Source organism: Hoplias malabaricus, chromosome 15, assembly GCF_029633855.1.
Source record: "Hoplias malabaricus isolate fHopMal1 chromosome 15, fHopMal1.hap1, whole genome shotgun sequence".
In the NCBI taxonomy this organism is placed as follows: Eukaryota; Metazoa; Chordata; class Actinopteri; order Characiformes; family Erythrinidae; genus Hoplias; species Hoplias malabaricus.
In genome coordinates, this window is record NC_089814.1 from 13,560,229 (window position 1) to 13,580,188 (window position 19,960).

At 38.3% G+C, this 19,960-nt stretch overlaps 1 protein-coding gene across 2 annotated transcripts in view; it reads right to left on the reverse strand.

The window, feature by feature from the left end:
- Positions 1–2,932: 2,932 nt before the first annotated feature.
- The window catches only part of nectin3b (nectin cell adhesion molecule 3b), a 46,360-nt gene continuing 29,332 nt past the window's right edge, over positions 2,933–19,960 (reverse strand). For both annotated transcript variants that reach the window (XM_066646361.1, XM_066646362.1), the window contains exons 3-6: positions 16,739–17,038; positions 14,322–14,439; positions 12,051–12,202; positions 2,933–6,265 (exon numbers count right to left, since the gene is read on the reverse strand). In XM_066646361.1, the coding sequence (XP_066502458.1) occupies positions 5,529–6,265; positions 12,051–12,202; positions 14,322–14,439; positions 16,739–17,038 (1,307 nt within the window). In that variant the 3' untranslated portion in view covers positions 2,933–5,528. The remainder of the gene's footprint in view (positions 6,266–12,050; positions 12,203–14,321; positions 14,440–16,738; positions 17,039–19,960) is intronic.

Here is a 19,960-nt window from a genome sequence, read left to right on the forward strand (position 1 = left end):
ACAAGTAAAATCAGAACCCAACAGTGTCTTGGCTAATCAGCAAAATTGTAAGTTTAAAGGACAAAGATATACAAAATTTAAAGGACAAAGTTATGATAATTTGATTTAAACATTAAAACCATAGTAGTTTATTATAATAGGGAGCTAGCTGTATGTCAGTGGCAGCAGCTCTACTTTCTCACATGGTAATGAGCTGAGAGGTGAGGGCTCTGGAACATCAACAGCTGCTCAAATGGCTGTTTAGACCCTCCACTGAGCCTGTTCCTCAGCCTGATCCCTCAATCCCTCGGCCCTCCTCACAGCTCCCGTGGAACAAATCAGGAGAGAACAGCAGTGCAAACACAGCTCCAAGCGTGTCCAGAATATCCCTGGCTTAAGCGCTCTCTCTCCCAGGCAGTCTGGAGAGGAAATTTAGCTTCAGGCCTGTAGAAGCTCTTCACCAGCAGGATTTTCTCAGGAAAAATACACGAGCTACTGAAAGAGGCAGTAAAAGAAGTCGTGCATGAAGGTGAGATGAAGTAGGCTAAACAATATAGAGAGCGAGAGGAACATGTCCATTCAGGGGAACACAAATCTCTAGAGGAATATGAACAGTAGCTCAAATGGTTTTTCGCACTAACACGAGCACATTTATGCATACAGTGGTGGACAAAGTATACAAACCATGTACTTGAGTTAAAGTACAGCTACTCAAGGTAAAATATTACTCCAGTAAAAGTAGAAGTCCTCGTTGTAGATCTCCACTTGAGTAAAAGTACAAAAGTATTTACCTTCAAATGTATTTAAGTATCGAAAATAAAAGTGCCATGACGTATTATGGCTCTAATGTCCTACTGTAATTTTTGTAAAAAGACATGCTGATCCTATTGTAGGTGAAAAGACTCTGGTTCCCCAGTCTTTGAATAGAATGTCATTAATTAGTCTGACATGGATGAACACAGCAGAAATGGCCGAAGATTAAATACAATGAATGATATTAAATCAACTATTACATTCACCCAAGGTGCTGAGGTTCTATGCTCCCTATTACAGGTTAGTGAAGTATCACAATGATTTACAAATCATTACAAGGCTGTACATTTAGGGTAAAAAATATTACATAATGTTCCTTTAAGCTCTGTTTTGTCTACATTGTTGCAGAATATACTTCTGCAATTCTGAAACACCTGTTTCTTAAAGAGACTACAGTTTTCTGACTTTTGCCTGATACTCATTTTTTTTCATTTGGACTTGTTTATCTCTCTGTACTCATTTTTGGGTTTTGCTCATTTCTTCTGGCTTTGACCATGTTTCATGTATTGTGTTTAATACATCTCCAACCCTCTCACCCTGGGAGTGATTTGTGAGATCTACAGATCCTTAAATCGCATATATGAATGAATAGTATGGAGTCAAAAAAGGGTCAAATAGATTGAGTTGTAAAGCAATACTCACAGGTGTAATGGAATTTGTAACTGCAGTTGAACAACTACATACAGGTAATATTCAAATCCACAAAGGCATTGGAATGCTCAGATTTAAAACAACAACAACAATAATAACAATTTAAACCAATAATAAACAATGACCCCATCATGACTCTTAACAGTTTGTTTTTGGTGTGGGCGCTGTATTCAGTCACAGTGACACCCCCTCGCTGATGACCTATTCCTGGTCTCCCTCTAAACGTGTACAAACGCAGCAGTTGACTGCAAAGAACCAAGGTTCCAGTAATCAGGAACGGAACCGGTTCAAGAACAAGAGTTCTTTTGGTGGAAAAGTGCTATGGTTGACAGCAAAAAATCAGTGTTCTAATTGGTTAAAGAAACCTCGCGGTCTGACTGTTCCAGCTAAAGCTTTCCTATTGGTCCATCAATTGGCCGTCGAAACAGGGTCAAGAATCCGCAACTGCAAAAAGAGACTCACACAAGCAGCAGAGGAGGTAAATGTATGTATTTTTTCCACCACTGTGAAAAACTTACACTGTCACATTTGGAACCTCAGAAATGTTTGCTCTTGCACATTTTAAGCCAGTTGAAAAGGTACCGATTCACAAATGCAAATCGTTTCTACACATTTAAAAATTATTTTTATACATTACAAATATTTTTCTCACATTTGTGATTTTATATTTTGTGTGTATGTAGTTGCTCAAATGCAGCAACAAATACTGTTACATCTGTGAGTATTGTTTTACAAGCTCCAAATCATTTTTACCCTTTTTTGACTCCATAGAATAGTAGTTACTGATGACTCAAATACAGCCAAATACTAAACGGTACAAATTACTTTGTTAATTCATAATGGTTCTAAGAACTTAGTGATAAAGTCTGCCTTTGGTATTATTGGTTTTGGGAGAAACATTTTCACTTGTTTAGCGCGGCGTAGGGAGATTTGTTCATGTTATGTTTTTATTCACACATAAACCATAAGGTATGGCAGATTTCCATAATGCAGTGAGGTAAAAAGACACCCAAAATGGAAATACTTCATTAAAGTACAGATACACAAAAAAAGTATGCAGTGTGTGTGTGTAAGTTAATTTCTAACACTAAAATCAGTTTGGTCTGGTCATTGATTAAAGCATTTTTTTTGTCCATATAGTTAAACATAAACTAACATTTAACTTCCATAGTCTGACAATTTTTAATCTTAAAAATGTACGTACCCTTTTTTCATTAAAGGGAATCTTCTGTTAAATGCAGTTAAAACAAGAATGAAATATGTTAATTCTCTTAAAACTTTATCTAATGGAGAAAAGCACAAAGAAAATAATTCCAATGTTTTACCATTATTTGGTAAATCTAAACACATTTTGATTTGGATTTCTGCAGCACTCAAATGTTGGGATAGATGCATGTTCTTTTTGAACTGTTTGAAGGAAGTTTGGCATAAAGTGGTTACCACAGATCAATCTTTGTTAGCAAAGACAAAGCCTATGTTGGATGCTCCTTTTATTCCTTTTCAGTTTCAGTTTGTTTGTACTTTAGTTAAATAAATGATCACAGATTATTGTTTTTACAGTTTAACAAAAAAAATCCCAATGTTTCCAGAAACTGTTTGTATAGAAACCAGTAAAAATACACATGCACACACAGACCCACATGCTACTACAAATATAAAGTGGGTCAAAGACATCACAGAAAAAAGGTGCTTTATTTCAAAACAAAATGTATCCCAAAAGTTGATTTTACAAAATAAAGCTCCTTGCTGTCTGTACAGTTACTTTCAGTATCTTTTGCTTTCAGATTTCATTTATAACATTTTTTACAGTAACTTCTCTGTACAAAAGAAAAGAAAAAAGTGAACAAGAGGCTCTGGAGAAGTGTGAGTGGTCAATGGAACAGATCTGAACACCTCATCACAAACAGTGAAATGACAGGTGTGTGCTTTAGAGGGTTCCACTGTCAAATTTCAACCTCTATACAAGAGAAAACAAAGAGACAAACAACTTATATACAGAAACAACCACCTCTGAGTCCTCTGTTCATTTGCATGACCTCTACTCACTGACTGTACACTGTGATAACTAATCAAAATTCCTTTTTCTTGTGCACTGCAAATTAAGTGCCACAAATGTCGTGTTCTGTGAGCAAAATATGCTATTGTCTGACTATTCAAGAAAAATGCAATCATACAAGCAATGGCACGTTAAAGGCTTCTAAAGTGGCAAAGGCAAATGGAAGGACAGAAATACAGAACACAACAAGTTCAGGACGCTCCCCAGTGCACCTGGACTGCTTGTTTAACTCACCTCTCAAAAATGATTCTTATATTTTCACAGATAAATGACGGTTATCCCAGATGCCTTAAGAATGCCACTGTAATCGATCCGCAGCTTCACAATAAGGCACTGCTAATCATCTCCCTGACCAAGATTCAGCCGTAAGAAAACATAATTATTATACCTCTTTTAACCTAGCAAGCAAAACTCATATCGGCCAAACACACGACAATGGGACTGTAACTGCCAGTTGAACTCAAGTGAGGCTGTGAAAATGTGAAATCTGAATCCACAGATTTAGAACACTTTCACTGCTAGACAGAGACGGACCCATCACATATACTGTGGAGGTTAACACCAACTGTATTTACATAAAGACTACACATACATACAGGCATACAGTACTATGCAAAGTCAGAGTCCCACTCGATTTTTTTTTATGTCCAGCAAAAATTCCCAACAGATACAAATGATTAATTTTTCAGTGTCAGGAAGGATGTAGGGAGACTTGCTTTCAGTTAATCAAAGAGATCATACTGTGCGATAACAAGTAGCTTCTTTGTTTGAGTCACAATTTTTCTTTCTTCTTCAGTTATGGTTCTTGATAGATGTGCATATGTCCTTCCACACCCATGACAATGAGCTGTCTTCTCACCATGGACAAAAACCTCTGTAAATTCTTTCAGATTCAGAATAACAGAACTTGACTTGAAGTATCCCAAAGATTAAAGCTTCTGATGGTGTACCAAGTCTTGCATTGTTTTTAGGGGTGCTAATTCTTGAAATAATTTTGCTATCTTTTCCCCCCATTTATTTCGCCCTTCCTAATGCAAAGTTCACTGGAAGAAGACACCTTAAATCACTTTGACTGGAAGAAGGAGAAGAAAAAACACGAGTGGTTTGTGACTTTTGTACAGTACAGTACACGCATACACCAGGAGAAAGGCACCAAAACTTGATTTTATAAGAACCATTGTATACTGTACTCAGTCAAGGCTTACATCAACTACTTTTAGTTGGTTTGAAATAATGCAATCAACATCAACACTGGGCAGTGTTAAAGAATCATACTGATAGCACTGGCTACAACTCTGTAATGCAATGAATGATCAACTCCATGGAAATCTGAATACTTGAGTGAGAAAATGTGTACACCTGAATAAAGCCTCCCCTGCGCTGCAGTCATCGTTTTCTCTCTACGTCTGGATCTCTGCTTCAGTGCGCTCTAGCCCCGTCTGGCCCCAACACTCCCTCTCCTATTCTGAACGCCTGGGGAAGAGAATTATATGTTGCCATGGAAACCACCACCCTGTTGACAGGAGCTAATTTCTGTTTCCATTAGAATGATGAGATTACTGAAAGTTCACACAACTGATGGGAACTCGGCCATCACAGCAGTGCCATTTGAAACACCCACTCGTCTGAATGGTTTTCCTCCTTTACCTTCTCTTACGGGAAAAAACAAACAAACAAACAAAACAAAACAAGAAAACCCAACAGATTTACAGATTGATTGAAATATCTGATTCACTGTAAGTCAATGAGGACTTTTTAGCTACAGAGGATTTTCAAATTAAATCCCTATTGACATCAGTGAAATTTATCACCGCCTTGTTTTATCTTCTTGGTCCCCAGATATCTTTTAGATCAACCAACAAGGTGACAGGTCATTCCAAAATAACTGAAACAGGAGAAGGCATGGGAACAAAAAAAGAAGGTGCAGAAGTTCTTTTCTAGCTATTTTGTTTACATATTGTAGTACTACCCTCATGTTTTGCAGTTTGTCTTTTTTGCAGTCCCTTTCTGCTGATGACCTGCCTTGGGTTTAGACATACCACTCCCGACGGGAGATCATGGAGCCGTCCGTGTGCGAGACGTAGTCATTTTCATAGCTTTCCTCGGGAAGGTAGGGGGAGCCGTTGCCCATGGCTTGTGGCGCAGGATACCTGCGGTGCTCTGGTTGCAGGGAGCTCCTGTGGTTGTGCTGAGCGGGGTTAAAGCTGTGTGGGTGACTAGGGTGCGGGTGGTGGGGGTTGGGATGGTAACTCTGGTGATGATTGTGATGGTTATGATAGTTGTGTTGGGCATTGGCTTCTCTTATGACTCTGCTTCGGCCATTGGGGGAACGCTCTCGGTCGAAGCCACCCCACTCCTCCCTGTCTTTGTCGGGGTAGATGCTGCCATTGCCATCAAGGTTGTGCTTGAGTTTGGAGTCTGGACTAGCCCGGCCCCCCTCGTTGTTGTAGACTTGCTGCAGCTCATGGGGTTGTGGTGCTTTCTGCATGTCTGAAGGCCCAAGGTACTGCTTAGTGTAGTAATCGCCCCGGAAGGTCCGCCGCTGCCGCTGGTAATAAACCCCGCCCAGCACCAGCAGCAGCAACAGGAAGAGAGCTCCACCCACTGCCCCGCCTACTATGGTGCCCAAGTTGCCCTCGTGCAGCGGTGCCAGCGTGGGGGAAGTGAAGAGGGCTCGCTGCTTATTGCCAGGTGCCGTTACAGAGATGCCAGCATTTAGGAGGAGCACGGGGGTTGTGGGAGGCCTAGCGGTGGTGGAAGGAGGATCTAATGGAAAAAGGAGGTAGGAAAGATGGGAGGGAAATAGGGGAGAAGGAGGGAGGGGTATAAAGGAGGAGGAATGGACAGACAAAGAAAAGTAGAGAATGTCAATGCCAACTACATCTGAATATTATTAACATTTATCACATGTAACTGGCCTCAAAGCTCATCTACTGGCAATGAAATCTACATGGAAATTAAACTTGGTATTTCTATAGCCATAAGCACAATAGTTCCAGGTTTTGGCACTAACTGAAAATGAAGGTTAAACTCAAATCAAATGTATTTGTATAGTGATTTTTTCAACTGATTATGTCTCAAAGCAGCTTTATAGATATCAAATAATAAGATAAAAGATCAACATTTAAAAAAGCCAAGTGGTGACAGTGGCTTGAAAGAAAATTCCTCAGGAGTGGGGGAAGAAACCTTGGGAGTAACCAAGGCTCACAAGGGGGACCCATCCTCCTGTCAAATCCACTTACAGATTATTGATAAAAAGTCACAATACTATGACATAAGTCTGTTGTTATGCTCAGCTATAATGATATAATCATAGCAATGATATTATAATGAATTAATAATAATAATAATAATAATAATAATAATAATAATACACTAGTTATTTAAATCCAGTGTTAATGTTTCAGTAATGGTTTAGCAACATTAGCATGTACAGTTGAACTATTCATTTGAGAGATGCTATAAAGCTAACAATAATTAGGAGAGTGGCACTGGGCCTGCAGAATTTAGTGATTAGACCACACAATCCATATAATTTCTTTTGAACTTTAAACCGAACAGCAATATCAGCAAAACCTGGAACTGTTGTGCAAAGCAAAATACTACAACAGAAGTAACTATAACATAAAATATGAGGAAAAGGGTGAGAACAGGGTCAGAGTGAATGTTCTTTTGCTCTTCGAGGTTTTATGACAAGGCAGTCATGAGGTTCTACATACTGGCTTCTCTCACCAACACCACACATTCCAACATTAATGAAGCAACAATGCGAAACATTTTTTTCTGCAACAATGAAACCTAGTGTGGAACACTGTGTTAGCTGAGAGAGGGAGTACGGATGAGTAAACAGCTGATGAGGATAAACTGGGGGATTTTGTTGGAGGGAACAGGAGCAGGGTTAAAATGTTTGCTAGTTGGGGAGGGGGGGGGGGGGGGGTGGGGTTGGAGGGAGCGGAATAGTTGTACATTAGCAGTTCTATGAGAGTGATGAATAATCAAGTCCAAGGCTGGCCAAGTTAGAAGATTCTTGAGGGCCATTACCATGTACGGACCACTTGATTGGGTTAGAGGGGGCTGCCGTGTTGCGTTTCAGAGCATTCTAGGACATGCATTTCCACTATGAAAGCAGCAGTCTCACTAGAGGAGGGCTGGAGTCAAGCTATCACATTACAGTGTCCTGTTCCATAAGTAGTGAGAGCTATCTGGCCAGCAGTGCTGTGTGCACATGCATAGACAGCAGAGTGTATATATTCAGCAACAGAGAATCCACAGTTGTGAGAATGGCTGCAGTCAGAGCTAAAAAAGAGAAGCAGTTAATCTGCTTGTCCTCCATGTGTTAGTCCTGAGGTATAATGTAACAAGATTTTATACATTCCTTTACACTGTATTTGAAAGGCCAAGGACAGTGCAGACAAAGCAACAGTTAGAATCTACCAATTCTGTTTATGAATGTGTCCTCATGCATGCGAGTCAAGGACTGAACGTCAGCCAATGGATAAAAACTTCATACTCTCACCACAATTCCCCAGCATTTAAACAAAGCACTCAAAATTTCTCAATACACAGGAATTTGATTCTCTTGGTGCATGCTCAGTTATTAAAATCATTAAACACACAAAATAATGCAGATAATTTCTGCTTAAATCACAAGGGCATGGATAATGACAATTTATTTTAATGTATTCAATTCAGGCCTGTGACTTAAAGAACGATTTGTCCTGATCAATACACAGTAGAGCCCTCTAGCCTCAGCATGTCATAGAGAGAGCACAAGGAAAAGTGGAGGGGAGGGGACAAACTGCTGAAGGTCAGAATCTCTATCAGTCCCTCCATCCATCTCTTTCTCTCAACATTGTCCATGCTTGGATTTATACCTTGTCAGCAGATGGGGTCATAAAATGGCCTTCATGCATTATGTATATCATCAATGTTATATTAAAACTCTAACCCTATTTTCATTGTTCATTATTTTTGTATTGTTTTAAAATACCAGCTGACCTTTAAAATGTGAGAAAACAAACATGATGAATGGACTAAAATAACTGGTCCACAATTTCTGTTATACTTATAGAAGTTAGAATTTGTGACAGTCATGTATTTATCTCCATCTAATAAGAATCCTTTAAACCTTATCCAGGGGTTGCCATTGCAAGCCTTTGACCCCACACTGGGCACATCTTTTGTGATTTCCACTCATCTGTGTTTCTCTGTGCATATGACAATAAAACCCTTGAATATTGACAATGCATTTGATTGCCTTCATCAGTTTAACAAGCTTCCTGTGTGTCTTAGTGTAGGAAAACCACAAAAATGTGCAGACCATGACTCCCCATGATTGACCAAACTTCTCCAAACCTTAAACGGGAATTGTACAGACTTTTTAAAAATGTCTGCATAAAAACAATATTTTAATTTATTTGTGAATTACTAAAAATGCAAATAAAAGTGAACAAAAGAGAAAATTTGCCAGCATTTTTCACATCTGTGGTGAACAGAATCAGGTATCCAAAGGGTTTAATGCCTCTAAGAGCAAGCACACAGAAGGCTGTTACATGAAATGGTTATGAATACATTGCCTGATGCCTGAGACATGGTTATATAGTAGTTTTGTGATAACATTTTGCGCTTAAAGATTTTTTTCTTTAATGCAGTCTCGGTAGAGAGGTACAGTCAGCAGTCTGTGAGGCTAAACGCTAAGCACAGGAAACAGGTGGTGTATGTTAAATAGGCATTATAGAAAGAAAGAAAAAAAATCTGAATGTTTCACTATAACTGGTCATTTCATGTCAAACTTCTCAGAATGACAACTTATATTTTAATGACTGAAATACATTAAAAGTTTGAAGACCAGCTTTATATATGCACTCCCACACAATCTATCGCTGTTGTTGAGTCTCACATATAGGACAAACAAATGTGTATGCAATCATATTCCTCCTACATTTACTCTATAGAATGACTCAACTAAGATGTCATTTGTTGGAGACCAGCATGAGGGAGTGAGTATGACACGAAGGGTGGAATATGTTTAACAAGCTGGACATGCCGAGTTGCGCCGAGTTGCGCCGAGTTATTTAGAAAGGCCAGAGACAGGACAGAGTGACCAGTTAATATGCAAACATGCTTGAGCACACGCTAGGTGTTGCTAAACAATTAAATAGCGATTTAAAAATAAATTTGGCTGGCAGGCTGCTTTAAGGAGTTTTTAATGTGCTTTACAAATGGGATCTCAAAAATATTTTGAGATGCTTTTATCTTAGACATTGCTGAGTTACATGCAACATCTGATGTAAACAGCACCCTAACAGATAGTAAGATCAAGTTATACACATAGTTGATTTAAATCAACACAGCTAGACTTCCAATGCTTCTGTGGACTCACTTAACAAGGCAGATGAGAAACAAATCATTGCTTTGTCAAACTAAATGCTAATAGTAAAACGTTTAAAATCTCTGTACCCATGTGAGCTTTTATATAGATATTGTCATCAGACAGAAAAGTTCACAACCCAATTTTCCTAAATTATTCAAAAATGTTACTTTAAGTGGGACATAAAGATGTTATACTCTGACTGGTAAAGCATGCGAATTTGATTTTGAGTCCACTCATGACACTAAAATTCTCTGACTGTCATTTTGCATATACGTAAGTGACATAGCCCTTATTATCAGTCAGTGGTTCTCCGAAATATGGCTTTTGACTGATATGGCTACTTCACAATTCACATAATACCTTACTTGGGTATTCATTTATAGTATTCTAATTTGACATTTAATATGGAATATGCCACATTTCAGCATGGATTTACACAAATTGTATAAAAAACCAGATTACTCTGTTATTTTTCTATGTTAATAAAGTACAGCTGGCTTTGTGTGCAAAAAATCTTTTTCAGAATTGGATTCTGGATATTCATTTCTTGCCCATTATTAACTCAGGCAGTATTTTCCTGTAGTCGACTGTGGCCTATTGTGCCTAATAGTGGATTTATTAGTTGAGTCATCTATGCAACCACCTTAATGTAGTCATACACATACAGCAACACACACACACACACACCTGTGGCAGATAGTGTTGCAGAGACGTCAGAGTCTACTGATTCAAGCAAGTGACGCAACAAACGTATGAGGGAGAAGGCGAGCGAGTGAGACTACAACACAGATCCTACATCAAACACATGCATATGTGCATACGCATGAACACACACAGAGGAAGGAGCTCCTGCAAGCCAACGTCAAATCTCTCTCAAGGGGAATGCACAGAAAGGGAAATAAATAATGAATAACAGTTGAAATGAGCTGGTGAATGTTTCATGAATCTAGGACATCATCTCTCAGTCAAGGTTGCTCGCCCCCCCTCTCCCTCAAGCAGCGTGACAGGCAGAGGGAACAGTGCGCACAGTAGAGAAGGATATGTTCTGCAGATCCATCATGGAGGCTAATTACACAGTGCACTTTCACTCCTGAGCGCTCAAACTATAGGCCCAAACAAAGAGTGGGACATCACAAAGGCCACAGAACTGAAATTTTAACCTTTTATAAAATTATAGTCATCTAAAAGGCTTTCACTAAGCTTGGATTAAGATGGTCCATTTGGTCAGCATATTAAATCATTAACAGACCTACCAGCTAGTTTCCATTGCAGTCATGTGGTTCTGTGCACACACAGGCAAAAAAAAGATCTCAGAGACAGCACATCGGTGCCTAGCTATCATGTTTAGACTCATGGTTGTTACATGACTCAATGGAACAGAATAGCAAACTTTAATTTGAAACAATCTCTGGCCTTAAGGGGATGAACTGATTTAAGGGTGTGCATGGTGTCCAGGTGATACCAGCCCAAAATAGCAAGACATCACTCACCAGGCTGTGACCTCAGACTCATTCAGATGATTCAAAGCCTAGCAGGACCGTGCTATGGAGGGGATTTCCCCCTTATAGACACCAATAGTGGATTAGGGATGGCCATCATTTTTTTTATTGGAATTTTAGTTTAAAAAAAAGTTATAACGTATATATTTTATATGACTTAACATAAAGAAATTACTAGATGATACTTTTTACTCAAAACACAAAGCAAGACAACATAAAAGTCATGAGCGCACATTTTTTTTTAGATTGAAGTATTGGTGCAAGGTGGTTGAAATTTTCAGCAATACAAGGAACATTTAGCAGAATACATATAAAAACAAAAACATTTTATTATGAAATAATAGGCAAGGCAAATACTTTAGAAACTGCAGACGAGCCAAGGAAGTTTAAAGGTCAGATGAGGTGGAGATTTGAATGGCTGAGGCTGTCCCTTCAGATAAGCTATTAAGCCAACAAATACTCATATGTGCACAAGATACACGGATTAGGAAAAGTGAGTAAAGAGTGTGTTTGCATACCATTTAAGGAAGAAAGACCAGTTTGCATCATTCATGTTTACATTCAAATAGGCAACTCAGGTTCGCATAATATTCTGATGATAACCAAAGGCAGTGCATTATGGGACACAGAGGTACAGCAAAAATGTGCTATGACCAGAGGCCCACCGAGTTGAGCTCACCTTGAATGAGTATCCTTATATCGCGGCGATGCAGGCCAATGTCATTGCCCACCTCACACCTGTAAACTCCTGAGTCATTCCTCTGCAGTGGCCTCAAAAAAACCAAAGAGTTGTTCAGCATCTCCACTCCTTCTGGCATATCCCCATCCAGTCTAACAAACACAGACACAGACAGATGTGATATATTAATATGACTGTGTTACCACCTAGTTTTCTAACAAATATTAAAATATTTTTCAATGATTTTCACAGCATCTTTTCATAAAAAGTTTTTTGTATCATGGGCTCTAAATTGGCGCTACAAAAATCTAAACCATAAGGTTTGTCAGATTCATATTGTTCAGTTATTACTATTGATTAATTTCTTATTTTCCTGTCAAACTATCCCAGTCTAGGCACAGCATAGTGATGCAGCAAATTTGAAGCGTATGGGGTATTTGCAGGTTAACCGTCTTGCCCAAGGACACAACAAAATGTACTGAGGTAATTCAAGGATTTGAGCCTACAAACTTCTGGGTTTCTTTAAACATGCACTTTCTGAGATTTTGACACCAGAGATCACACTAGCATCTCAGAGCCAAACAAACAGTTATTTAGCAACGTCCTTCCCTTCAGCCTTGCCCTCTCTCCTACTCAACCACACTTCCAGTCTTTGCACAACTGAGACAAAGCTGAAAAAGTCACACTGACTCATGCCAACTGAGCTTATAACATCCATAACATCTGCAAAAGGTAACATTGTCATTCCAGTCACTCATAATGGAACATTACAATAGTAAAAATTCAATCACACTAAGAGGTCCTAAGGTTCAGAAAACACCAACTTAAAAAGGGTATAACCATCATGAAATATGTAGTCATTCTCTGTCTGTGCAACTTTTTAAGGAGGAACGGGAAATCTGAATAATATACCATTACCTCAGCCTCATTTAACACACAAGCATGTGTAAATACACTGTTGTGTAAATGTAAAGAATTGAAAATTACCAACACAAAGCAAATGTACAAGTTTTATGTACAGCTTCTTTTAAGGAAGAACGGGAAATCTGAATAAGAAACTTTGCTAAAAATATACTGACTTCACGCTTGTGATTTAAAGCAGTGCGTAACTAAACAGCATTTTAGGTGGAATGTGAAAATCAGCTCTCCCAATCCACTAAATATCACACAGCAGTGAGTGAATTTAACTGACAAAGGGAATTAGAGAAGAGTAATCAGTATTTCCCTGTGCACCATCCCATCACATCACATCACATCAGCACATCACATTGCTGACCTGGGAAAGCTCTTCTAGGAGAATAACCTTGAGTTCAGAGTCCTGTTGGAGACTTTCAGTAGAACTTTGTGTTCTCCATATCAGAAAAGTAATTATTTTTTTCCTCTCACTCTGTGATAGTTTTTTTTCTCAGCTGAGGAACATGTGAATTGTTGTCCTGAATATTTAGTAGAGGAATCCTTCATCTTGCTTAGAAAAAGCTTTTTGGTTGGGGAGGGCAAATCAAACGTGGGCAGGTCCCACTTTAGTCTTTCCCGAGGAGGAGAACAAAGCCTTGATAACAGCAAAACAGAGCAAAGTGTGGCTTTTTTTCTTTGCTCAGGACACCTTAACTCCACTACACATTTTACAATGAAATGACTAGTTTAATATCGAGGGTAAAATCTCAGGTAATAGACCTTTAATAGGTTTTCCATGTACATAAAATAAAAAAAATAGAAAAAAAGGAGCATCCATTATAAAGCATGACCAAAACAACTGCCTACATGCTTACCTTACTTATAGAGATTGAAGCAGGCCTAGAGTATTATAGATTATTTGATAATGTGCAGACGTACATACCAATTTCCAAGTTAAAATAACCACTTTTAGAAGAGGAAACAACCATCTTCATATAAAATGTAATGGCTATACCAAATTAAAGCTTCCCCATCCTCACAACTGTACACTCAAGCCTAAAACTAACTGGGAAGTTTTATATATTTAGGAATGCAATTCACAGCCAAGGTTCTGGGATAATGAGTAGAATTTTGATGTTTATAAATGCTGATGAGAAGCCTGTGTAATGAGAAAGAAAAGGTCTCTTCAAGTGGGGATCAGACCGTTAAAGAGAGTGATTAGTTGTGTGTGTTCAGCTTCAGGTAGGGCTAGCATCTGCACTCACAGTGGGCGAACTGGAAGCGTGCCCGAGCAGCACTGTTCAGCTGAACCTGTTCCAGAAGCCTTAAACGATGAGCACAGCGGAGAGTGTATTAGTGCTGGTTATGTGTACAGACCTGATCCATCTGAAGAGGTGGGCTGGCGGATTGGCCTTAGCTTGGCACTTCAGCTGGACATTCACTCTCCCCACATACCAGTCACCATCATAGCCCATCATCTGGATGTCTGGAGCAACTGTAGACACAGCATATAAAGAGTTCATTCAATTCAGGTACGGGGGGGGTATGGCCACACCTAGTTAAGGTGATGAGTGTATTTTAAAGTAGCGACAAGGGGAAAGGAACTTAAATGTGAAATTCATCAAGTGCATGACATTTTAATGATTCACTAAGTACAGCCAAAGGACTTGGCTAACAACATACACCATAAAATACTTTAGTGCACTAAAATCATTTGAACACTGATGTGTGAAAATGGTGGCCTTTGTGAGTTGGAGGTAAATGGTGAGATGGAAAAATCGAAAGTGGGAAAATGGATATGGAGGTAAAGGGAGAAAAAAATAAGAGTCAGAGAGAAAAAGGCAGAAAGAAATTAAGAAATTTAGTAAATGTAGTGAGAAAAAAATAACCAGACATATGGAGTGAAAGAGAGAATGACAGAGTGAGTGTGCGTGTATTGGTGATTGAAACTTGTCCGCCTCACTGCCTGTTTCCTGTGTGTCCTCAGAGTTCCATCTATATTTCATATAACTTCACCACACCACACACACGGGTTTAAGACAAGTAAGATCAATGAGGTGATATCATCCTTTCATTTATTTGCTGTCAGAACAGCCTCACTTCACAGAGGACCATGTAAACAGAAATAGAAAGTTGGGTGATCACTCATAATGGCTTTGTGTGACACTCTGTGCATTTGGTTGGCTTTCTATTAAAAACAAATATTATACAGATCAGCAGCACAGCAACAAGACATTGTGACATGACATCATGAGGATATGAGTTACCACTCGAAAGTAATAGGAAAAGCTAAGATGATTAAACTATACTCATGTGAAACCACACACAGAGAAAACTAAGATGAAAGAGGATCAGATTGTCTGAGAGACTTTGCTGTATTGTTTTAAATAAAAGTTCATCACAGAAAATTAGAAATATTTCAACTACATATTAGCTCATAAACAAACATTAAATGTGTAATGATTTTAATACAGTACTGAGAAAAAAAAACAAAAAACAGACAAGCCTAGTTTTGCCAGAATGCTACTGACAGCAGAGCAATAGTCAAACATGTGACATGAGGTCAAATATATGCATCTTTTTTGAAAAGCAATTTGGAGTAATTTAGAATTGTGAGTAATGTCCTGTGTTTGGAAAAGTTTAATAAAATGTCATATGCATTATGGTTCGTGCAGCATTTCATTTAACCCTGACTTATAAAGAACACTAAGCATTTTTACTGCCTGAAAATTTAGAACATAGATTTAAATGAATGGAGAAGACATGCAATACTTTAAAGAGGTAATTCATAAGGTGATATGTTCTTATTCTTATCCATTTCCTGGTTAACATGGACTGGATGGACATATATACTGGAAAATATCCATTTTAAGTTTTTAATTTTTATTTATTTATTTTTTTAATAAATCAATCTGACATGTCAGCGCAAATAATCAGTTCAAAAGAATGATTTATTCCCTGAATAAAATTTGCTTAGCCCACTCCACAAACTAAATCAGGTCCAACCCAACCTTAATACACAGAATCGGTTCAAATTAATACATTTGTTAATATATTACAATTAATGCTCTCTCTACACCTAGGTTAACTTGTGGAGTGGGCAATTACCATGCTCCTAGCAAGATACCCTCCTTGTAAATGGATGTTTCCACTAAATCACTCAGATTCATAAAGTAACAGACTCTTCAAGTGATGTCCCTGTCAGGATCATTCTATTTCAGTACAGTATGCAGAAGGGGTTGTGGCCTATTGATAAGGACACACCCACAGTCATTACAGATCTTAAAAAAAACCCCAAAGTTTTATGGAACCCTCCATGCTACAATACAGAATCATTTTTGAAAAGGTTATTAGAAGAACAGCTATTTCCATCCCTTAATCAAAATGGTTTATAGGGTTTTCATGGTTGTATAAACAGCACCATCTTTGCCTTTACCTAAAGAACGTACATTTAAACATGGTTTAGGTCTCTGGATTTTGGGGTGGCCAGTCTATTAATCTGAAAACTCTAGCAACTCATACACTTTTTTGCCTGTATACTTTTTTCAGGTAGAGTTTTTTTTGTCCATTACACATCCGTTTCAGACCCAAGGTTGGTGTACTAATGTAATTTACTTGAAAATTTACTTGAAAATAGGTGGTTTCTGACATTCGCACAATTCTGAATGTTTGTTATACACGTATAAAACACTGATTTTTAAACATACAACATATTTACTCTCACAAACACTCAAATATTCTCTCATGCACACACTAATACATTCAGATGTACACTCTGAAGAATTGCTACTCACACTGGACGTTGACAAAGTAGGGGATTCTAAAGTCATTCTGTAGTGCAGGGTGTTTAACCACACAGGTGAGTGTGTGTCCCTGGGCATGGCGTGTAGGTTGCCAGGTGTAGTGCACCTGAGTGGTGGTGGTGCCATTAGCGTCCTCTAGCAAGTGGGCCTCAGTTGTACCATAAAGATCTGTCTCCCAGGAAACATCAGCAGCGGGCCGAGCACGCTCCGCAATACAGGTTGCAACAGTAGTTTCATTACCACCGTCCATCAGAGCGGAGGAACCTGCTGATACATACACCTTCGGCTCCACTGAAAGAGAATATGAGAGAGAGAGAGAGAGAGAAAATAAGAAAGGTCAAAGAAAAACTGAAAGTGATGAACACAAGAGTACTGTTGACAAAAATGGCTGAATATTCTGCTCTTAAAACCTAAAGTTAAAATAAAAAACATGTTATTCAAATCAACACACAATACTGCTTTTCCATATCTTTACTGAATAAGTGGTTTAAAGCTTTAAGGTCACTGATGGAAAAAGAATGAACCTCCTGGATAATGAGCTCTTGAATAAAGGGTAAATGCAATCAGATGTTCCAGTTAATTCAAATGTGGAGTTACCTGCTCTTCTGCTTTTCATAATGGCAACTCTAAGTACAATCAAAAGAGATTACAGAAGACCTAAGGAGAAGCATTATGTGGTTCTTGAGAACAGAAAACAAGAAAAATTCACAAAAGGAAGACTTTGGTCACCATGAGTCCACAAGCTAGAGCATTTACAAGCATAATTCAGCTCTGCGGCTACACTACTTGAGGTAACTCAAGAGGAAAGAACCAATTTTAAATAAATAAATAAACACAACAACAACGATCCCTGAGGGTGTCTTGTTACAATAAATTGAAACGAGTTCTTAGATCAGAGCAGGTATTTTATCCTGAGGTAAAATGAAGATAACACCATGAGTTTAGCCAAATGAAATTTTAGTGATATTTCTGATTCCTGTGTCTTCTAATGGAGCTTTTCCACTGCATGGACCCTACTCGAATTGACTCTTCTCTTTTCAGTCAAATAAATAAATAAATAAATAAATGAATAAAAACAACACACAAATACACGATGAGTAAATTAAGCCAAACGTTACCACCACTGTTGTGGTTTTCAAAGCTCCCAGGTCCCGTTGGAGATGGGGTTTTATGTTGTCACTGGCTACATTTTGTGACGGAGCTGTGCTATTGGAAAAGCAACCAGGGAAAGGTGTGTCGAGGCATGCCAATATGATACCACACAGTGTAAAAGCACTATAAAAGCTTTGATTTCACTAGAAAGAAATGGCACCATCATGAAGACAAAAATGGATTTTGATAAAAGTTGAGAAAAAGGGCTTTGTTCACAATACAATATTAAGAATCAGGTTGGAAAAATTGGTGATGGGGTGAAGTTAGGCTGCTTTTCTGTCTTTTGCATAATTATGATATAAAATTTAAGCAGTGTGATGGAATGATGGTCCAAATACATTGGACCAAATTAGCAAATAGGTGACCACAACAGACCACATCTATGGCCGTTCGATAAAGTCATCACCAGCAAGTACATAAAGGGTAGGCTTAGTCCAGTACAAATAAAGAAATCATCCTTTACTCCTATGAATCATTCTCATGCACTGCCAGTAGTCCACTGATAAGCAAGAGTGAGAAAATAAAGATTTTCTGAGAGTAAGGAGGGGAAAAAACAGCTTGAAAAACAGTCAGGATCCTTACCGGCTGCAAGCAAGCTCAGTTTCTCATCGGTTTCACTGAATGCTTTTCCAGAGGCGCCAAAATGATCTGTTTGAAAGGTTTGTCCAGTGGAAAGGAGAGAATGGTCACTGTGGTCATAAAAACTACTAGGATTTGTCAGAGGACTTATTTGAGGCATCCTGCTATATCAGTACTATCAAAGCACCAATTTAAAAATAGTATACCGTTCAGCCCCTTCATTATAATTCATTAAAAAAGGAAAATGTTAAATGTTTTTATATAACCCACCTTTTCCTAACATTTTTTTCCGAATAAATGTAAATGAGTAAATGATCTAGATGCAGTATTTACTACTGTATAATGATGGACTTTGTATTATCTGGTATGTGATGCTATACCATGATGGCATTTCCTGAAGGCCAATACTGTGATAATTTTTAGCAAAACAAATACTGCAATGAGAATTTAAAAAAACATACATCATACTGCTCTAGTGTGGCTGGGGGAGGCAGGGCAGTACAATGAATCCTACAGTGTTCAGTCTGACCTGAACTTCAGGAACACGGGGCATACTCCCTTCCTGCTTCCACACTTAACTACAGTTCACCTTCACTCATTCACTCAGCATCGTTTTCTTTTTCCATTCACCATCCCCCCCACTCCCTCTCATGGAATCTTTCCATTCCCATCTGACCTTCAGAGAGAGCCACAGCGGCAGCTGAGCTTTTTTTCATTATCTTTCCAGACCCCTTAAATGTATGTGTTTGTCCATGTGACATTTCATACATACTTGTAACTGTACTCGTGTAACGTGTGTCAGTTATATATGTATGTATGTGCATGATTGTCTGGATGTGTTTCATGTCTATTTTATTGCTTTAAAGAAATACCTTAAACAAATATACAGAGGTAAATAGCTTTAAAAACAAGCTAATAGTCATAATTCAAAATGAGGTCATTTTTATAACGCTACTTTGAAGCTATCTGCCGTCATTAGAATTTTTCTCTAAATTTTATGTAATCCCTATATTTGAGTGTGAGAATGCCCAAGTATGACCCATCTAGTGCATTAGGCTAAACATGATCTAACAACATTTTCATATTTCTTCTTGTCTACTGGATTTTATACATATTTAGCAAGATTGACCACTTGACTATATTTTTAAGCATATTAAGACGTATTAAACCCATTAAGCTAATTTGTAACTACTTAATATCAATGCTACGTAACTTTTGCACTTACTGAATAAACTGTATTTACCCACTGCATATAGACCTCACATGATTTATTCAGTTTATTAGACTGGAACAGATAAAACTGGTAAAATGCATTGGTTGAAAATGAATGGGTGGGCAAGCATGATAGCTATTTATTGACAAAGTCCTACTGTTCAATATGACAGCCACTTGATTTGAAGTTAAAGCTGCAAGCAGGAAAATGGTCTCTCACAGTGGAGAACATACTTATAAACACCAAACATCAAAAACGGCAAGCAATTA